Source organism: Impatiens glandulifera, chromosome 3 (genome assembly GCF_907164915.1).
Source record: "Impatiens glandulifera chromosome 3, dImpGla2.1, whole genome shotgun sequence".
Taxonomy (NCBI): Eukaryota; Viridiplantae; Streptophyta; class Magnoliopsida; order Ericales; family Balsaminaceae; genus Impatiens; species Impatiens glandulifera.
This window is the reverse complement of record NC_061864.1, coordinates 40,780,023-40,787,398: the sequence shown is the minus strand read 5'-3', so window position 1 is coordinate 40,787,398 and position 7,376 is coordinate 40,780,023. Positions and strand designations below refer to the sequence as shown.

Below are 7,376 nucleotides of genomic sequence, written 5' to 3'. Positions count from 1 at the left end.
TCCTGTTTTATGTCATTTTCATAATTATCAAATAATTTGAAATTAAACATTATATACGAAACTCATTTGAAAAAAACACTTTTTAAGTTTGAGATTAGAAAACATTAACAAATTAATTATGAATCTATATCTAATTAAGTTTTGTTTTAAAATGTTATCTCATCTATAATCATGTAGAAAATCTAATTACAATTAAATGCAAAAATCATAATCACATATCTTACTCTTTGCCTGTGGAACTAAAAGAATCCCATCCTTGAGGAACAATGGTGGCTTCGTAGACAGACTTGAAGTAAATGACTCGAGCATATGCTCCCCAAGCTCTTCCTAAATAGGCTTCTCTTGCTCCCGTTATCTTGCATCTTTTGAACACAAACCCATTTGTGTCATTGGGGCTTGTCCTTCCTTGAGCGGTAATAAATCCGGCTAGTCGGTTGTCTATTACTCCTTCGATTACTGATATTGTACATCCCTAAAGTTAAATATCACAAACAAATTAAAATACATTTTTATGATGTATATATTTAGTTATTATATTTTAAATTTCAATACTCGTCTCACAACACATGTAAACCCACGGTAGTTTTCATACTAATGCGATTTCATTTGTTTTAGTGAACTCCCAATTTTTTAGACTCCAATTTCGCACATATGAATTTTTTTTAGCCATGGTTAAATATATAAATGAGAAAAGTAAACTTGGCAAAGGCAGAATTTGACATTAACTTTATATGGAACTAAAAATGAAATTGTTACAAGTAGAATAAAAAAAAATTAAAAGTAATTTTAGAATCACTAAATTTATAGTGACAAACTAGAAATGTATAAGGTTGAAGTAAGTTCATAGAAAACTTTACAACAATTAGGAGTGCAAGTTGATTTCAACATTTCCAATAATTTCTTTTTGGAGAATTGAGATTTGTTTTAGTTTTCTTTCTTTTGATGTTCTTGATTACATTTATGATTAACATATTACAATTCTTTTGTCAACTAAAATGTTTCACCATGATAATCAGATTTTTGTAATATTCTAATAATGATTGTAACCCTGTAAAAAAATATTATGAAAAGTTTGATTCTTAAATAATGTGAGAGGAACTCTTCAAATCAATATAGAATAAGAAAAAAACAATGTTACAGGTATCAAAAACCACATCACATGTAATCATTCAAAGCAAACAAGTAATCAAACAAACCAAATAAATAGGTAAAAGAAAATTTGGAAGAAATCAGAAATTAATGGATAATGCCCTAGTCTTTCCTAAATTTATGGATCCACAATTGAAAGTACAATCGATTATACTTAACCTTAAATGATAGTGATATACATGAAATATAAATGGTATATATTATTGTTTTTCAGTTTAAAATAGTAATTGTATGAATTTTTTTTTCTTTCAAAAACTGTTAAAACTTTTCATTAAACATTCAGTCTCTCAATTTTTAATGTCATAAATTTCTCCATTAGAGAAAAAACTTGAATTTTGTGAAAAACAAAATATAAAGAAATATATTTTGGTTCAATTAATTAAGTGATCATATGTGAAATTGTATTTTTATTTTTTTATGGTTTTTTACTTTATTTCCATTGTTATTTTTATTCATTGAACTTTTATTTTGATTATTTATTATATATCATTTATTTTATAAATTATTATGTAAGTGTTTTAATTAATTTTCTTTTAGTTTAGTGTCTCTTCCCTCACATAACTTAGTCTGACTCCTTCCATTAAAATTTTGGAGAAATTTAAATTTGAAACGTTAAATTTGTCATTTCAAACTTATTCACTTCAATTAGTATGAGTAAGTATTTTAACTATTATATTTTAAATAATTAAAAATATAAATTTGGTTGTATAATATACATGGTCACTTGTCTATTATATAAAATGTGAAATTACTTTGCTTTTATTTTTATTAATATAAATAATTTTATATAAATTATAATAAACATAATATATATATATATATATATATATATATATATATATATATATATATATATATATAATATTTCATAATCAACTTATAACTCACTTTCTTATTTTCCATAAAGTTCAAATCCTAACTTAGTGTGCTGTTTGACGTCTGTCACTTTCTATTATTCTTTTTTATTATGGATAAATAAAAAAAATTCATTTTTAAATCAAAATTAAAAAAAAAAGACTTCTGAGTCACAAGTTGAATGAATACAAAATGATATTGTATAATTATATTGTCCAATAAATTTACTATGAATTACGACTAAAACAATGTTCAAAAGACACTTCAATTTCAAATTAATTTCAATATATTCAAAAATCCACTTCAATTTCTAATTTAATTTCAATTCTTACAAAAACTTGATATTAAAGTGCATCTCTTTTTGAATTTGTTGGAGTAATATAAATATTTTTACACCCATAAATTGGATAAGTTTATTTCATCGTTATAATAAATTATAAATTAACTAAGAATTCTTGTATTATATATTCATAATGTGTCATTATTTGAGAGCTTTTTTCCAACCTTTATTTCATAGTCATGGTGTGATCAATTAAATAGTTGAAACTTGTAAAATGAAAACTTGTTTCTCATACAATTTTACCTCTCTATTAAATGTCTCTGCAATAGTATAAGCTTGTAATTTGAAGAAACTTACATTTCAAAAATCACTTTAAAAGTTTTGCAATCTTCATGTTTACTTGATTAATTAATTTATTTAACCTTTTCAAAAAATAGTGTAAGACATTATTCATATAGTTTGTACATACTATAAACGATACATTTAGTCCTGCATATAATTATACTTTCAAGGAATCGAAAAATATTTACCTCGTAAATGGATTGACCAGCCCCAAAAATAAAATCGACTCCTCCGGCGATGAAGCAGGACTTGAAGTAATGTCTTCCTTTGGCGTCCAATAAAGTATCTTGAAATCCTAAGAAGTTACAGTTGTAGAATGATGATTTATCACCCGCAATTAGAGCTGCGAGTGCCTGTGTCACTCTCACATTATTTGGTGGATAATTGTACGAGTTCTACAAAAAAAATAAAAAAAAAGTAAAATGTGTCATTCAAATGTAACTTTTAGTGGAAAATATTATTAAATTTTAATGTTGAAATATATAGCTATATGTTATAAGCAGAATATGTATATTGAAGTGAGAAATATTAAATGAGTTTATGCCATATCTTTATATATTTAATACCTGAAATGTTATTCTTTTGACCACAATATTATCTGCTAGAGAGATAAAAGTTGCACTTGTATGAACATCACCGAAGTTGCCCCAAACTATGATGGTTGTTTTATTTTCATCTCCTTTTAGATATATAAATGGCTTTTCAGCTGGAATTTTAACCTGTTCTCTGGATTATTATAATTAAATAAGTAATAATATATATCTATAATAAGATAGATAATTAAAAATAAAATACAAGAGATGGAGTGAATTTGATGAAATGTCTGTATTAATGAAGTACTATTAAAATACATTAATTTGTTTGACCCACATTTCATTACCATTAAAACTCAACATTAATTAAAATTATTATTACTATGTTGTTTTATTAATCATATTATCATTTTATAATTTCAAATTCCTAAAATGTTATTGGAAATAACTCAATTATATATAAGCATTCATTTGATATGTCTCTATAAACCTAGTTTGAACATATTATGAATTCTTATAAACAATAAAAAACATAAGAAATATTTAAAATTTATTTATATGAAAATGATGTTATAATTAATATTACTTGTAAACACCCGCATTGATGGAAATACAAATCCAATGGCTATTCTTCAACGGGATAGAGTCGATGGCTGATTGGATGGTCGAGAAATTACGACCCTGACCGGATTTATTGACATAAAGTGTTTTATCACAACTTGGCCGACTGACAGTAACAACAATAAGTGTTGAAACAAAGAGAGCAATGTAGATCCAATGAAGGAAAATAGAGGACATCTTATATTAGATGAAAATTTGATTGAGATTAAGATTTGTGTTTGTAGGCTTAGACATATATGTAGCTTAAGAATATTTATAGGCGGGGAATTGGAGAATAGGTATTATTTTATTCTTTTAATTGGTGATATAAAGTCAAAATGATTGTCATGTGACTTGGAAGATTATATTAATGTATTGTTTCGTATTTGAGAAAACAATATGTATAAACCGTAAATATTGTACTACAGTTTCAAATATATTGTGATCCTACTATTTTGTTTTTAAGTTAATATTAGTTTATAATAAGAACAAATGTAGTTGAAAGAAAGTACGAGATTAAAAGTTAGTTATTAGCCCAATATAACTGCAGTACAAACAAGTAAATGTTCAATTACAAAAAAAAATGAAACATTGATGGAAAAATTCAAAACAAGGACCCATTTTTTATATAAAAAAATTTGAAAATAAAGAAAACTAAATATGACACCCCTCTTCTTCCATTAAGAGCGTTTTCAAGAAACTTGGTAAATACACTAACACAAATGAGGATACGGTATAATTCTACAAGAAACGATAAAAAGAGAAGAATGAGAAACTAAATTCAAATTTCAAAAAACATCAACTCCGTGGAGTGAATTTTGGTCGCAAAAGAGTCAAGAAAGACCGTGACAAAAGAGAGCCCTCTTTAATATCGGTTTGAACTCACTTGTCCTAAATCTAGTTGTTTCTTTTTGTCTTGCCACCATTTTATGTTTTTTCTTGTGATAAAATTGTTGTCGTTTAATTTAAAAATATTAATTTATAATAATTAATATCTTGAAGTATTTATAAACTCCATAATTTGTTGGATAACGAGTTTGTATTCTTTCTTTATTTTTAAATTTGTGACTTGTTTGCTTATAATTTTATTTCATCATATCATGATTTGTCATTTTACTTTAACAATTATTATATATTTTTTAATATTCATGTACCATCTAGTAAATATAATCTTGGTTTGTAATAGATTTTTGAGTTTTGTATCCAATAGTTGTAATCTTCCCAATATTGTGGAATAATAAAAAACATATTTAAATTTTTCATAAAATTTAAGTACTAATTAGCAACCATTTGTGTTAGAATATAGAGAGAAAAGAGTTTGTATTGAATGATATTGAAACGTGTTTTTAAGTTACATAGGTTATGTCTAATATATAGACATTAGATTAAACTTATAAAGAAACTAATATAAAATAATATTGATTGCTAAAAAATAGATAGCAAACTTTGATAATTTATTCTAAACAATCAAAGAGGGGTAAATTATTACAATTAGTCAATTAACTTAAGAAAATTAGTCAACAATTGCAAAAGTATCATGTATTGAATATTTACTTTAAATAATCAAAAAGGGAGAAATTATTCAGTAAAATAGTTAATTAAGTATTAGTATTAATTAACTATTAAATACCTAACTGTGTCAAACTAATCATGTGCAGATAAACCAGAGAAAGATGACTAGTATTTTAAAGTGAATTCAATACTCTTCTTAAGTAATCTACATCTTACGATGAAGCAAAATCAGCAGTCTGTGATATCGGTATTATGAATATCGACATTCTACAACAAAAGATATCGGTATTATGAATATCCACATTCTACAACAAAAGATATCGGTATTATGAATATCGACATTCTACAACAAAAGAAATCAGTATTTTGATTTATCGGTTTATGAAGCGGAATCAGTATTTTGACATATTGGTTTTATAAAGCGGAATCGATATTTCTACATATCGGCTCTTTGTATAAAAAAGTAACCGGCATTATATAATTTCAATTTTATAGCATATCGGTACTCTACAAAAGCAGAGTCGGCTTTCTAGAAAATCGGTATTATGCAGAAGCGAAATCAGTATTTTGACATATCGGTTTTATGAAGCGGAATCGGTATTTTGACATATCAATACTATGCAGAAGTGGAATCGGTATTTTAACATATCAGTATTATGTGAAGCGTAACCAGTTTTATCCCAAATCGGTATTTTAGCAGAGTCAACATTTTCTAACACATGCTTTATATCAAATCACGCGTCCGATATATTTGCAAATCGGTACTTTGAAAAGCATGCATCCGACTTTTATTTTCCGGTATTATATAACTTCAGTTATATAAGAAGAATTCCTTGTATTTTATTGAAATCAATTTTCAATAAAATCGGCAGTTACTTAGAAGCGTTTTTGATACGCTTTTTGCCTCTCGCAACCTATCAGCCTCAGAACTATATAAACAATTCCTGGTACTTGTAGATATTAACTTTATTGAACTCAACAATTTGTTTCCATTTTGGTGCAAAGACTAATGAAGACCTTTTTGGCAGCAGCAGAGATATGATAAAAGAATCAAAACAAGTCAAAACCTTTGAGATTTACGCTCCTCGTAAATCATAACCAAATTAATGACAATTTGGCTTATTATCATCCAAGAACAGACAAAATTAAAGTGTATCTTATTTAAATTACTATTTTGGACCTCAACCAATCAAGATCAAGACTGATGTCCTATGAAGAAAAATATGTCCATTGAGCAGCAAATATATCCATTGATACTCTGCCTACTTAAGAAGACAGAGGCCAATCTTCTTTAGAAACCCAACAAACCGAACATTACCTTATCTTTTTCGAACAACCACCTTTCAGAACAATCCTTCTACGATCAACTCATTCAAGATCTCAAAAAAATTAATAAACCTTCAAGAGTGTTAAAGTTCTAAACTTGTATTACAGTACTACCTATTATGTGTAAGTTTGTTATCATTGTAAGTTGACATAATATGTTTCTGTTCAACAGAGAGTGTGTGCTAGGAGTTTGAAAGCATGCAATAACTAAGTCATAGTTGTTCGACTGGGTTGTGTACAAGTGTTCTCAAGGTTGAGAAGAAGGGGTGACGTAGGAGCTTTATCTCCGAACATCCATAAACATCATCTATTTCATGTGTTCTTCTCTATTGCATTACTATAATTTCGTTGTGTTCCTTCAAGTCAAAACAAGCATTTCTGCACTTGAACTCGGTTCAAGAGTTTTGTACGACTTGTGAAGAATAGAAACCAGATATTAACTTCTAACAGAGTTAATATCGAACAAAGTGTGTGTAAGTGTTCAACTTTGTGGTACCCCAGTCTCCATTGTCGATCCTGGTCCTAATAAGTGGTATCAGAGCAGCTTGTTTCTATTCTCAAGAACTCGACTATCATCATGACTTCTTTCACCAAGCCTCCTATGTTCAAAAGTGAAGATTTTATTGACTGGAAGCTACGTATGAACGTGTATCTGGATTCGCTGGATGATGACATGTGGTATGTTTTTACTGACGACCCAATCAAGATTGAGAAGGAAAGATTCGATTGGACCAATAATGATATAAAGAAGAACAACCTAGACAACCTGGCCAGAAATG

The 7,376-nt window shown here is 27.3% G+C and overlaps 1 protein-coding gene across 1 annotated transcript; it reads right to left on the bottom strand.

Annotated features, from left to right (window-relative positions):
• Positions 1-220: 220 nt before the first annotated feature.
• Positions 221-7,105, bottom strand: LOC124930222 (probable pectinesterase 29). Its single transcript, XM_047470581.1, has 3 exons — positions 7,094-7,105; positions 2,815-3,021; positions 221-472 (listed from the first exon to the last, which is right to left on the bottom strand). Exons 1-3 carry the CDS (start codon positions 7,103-7,105, stop codon positions 221-223), a joined length of 471 nt encoding a protein of 156 aa, XP_047326537.1.
• Positions 7,106-7,376: the final 271 nt, after the last annotated feature.

What these genes read in the sequence shown, in the direction of transcription:
- LOC124930222 (XM_047470581.1), bottom strand. An exon ending in CTGGTCAATCCATTTACGAG is followed by an intron (nt 473 to 2,814) that starts GTAAATATTTTT and finishes ATTTAACTTTAG; the next exon opens with GGATGTACAATATCAGTAAT.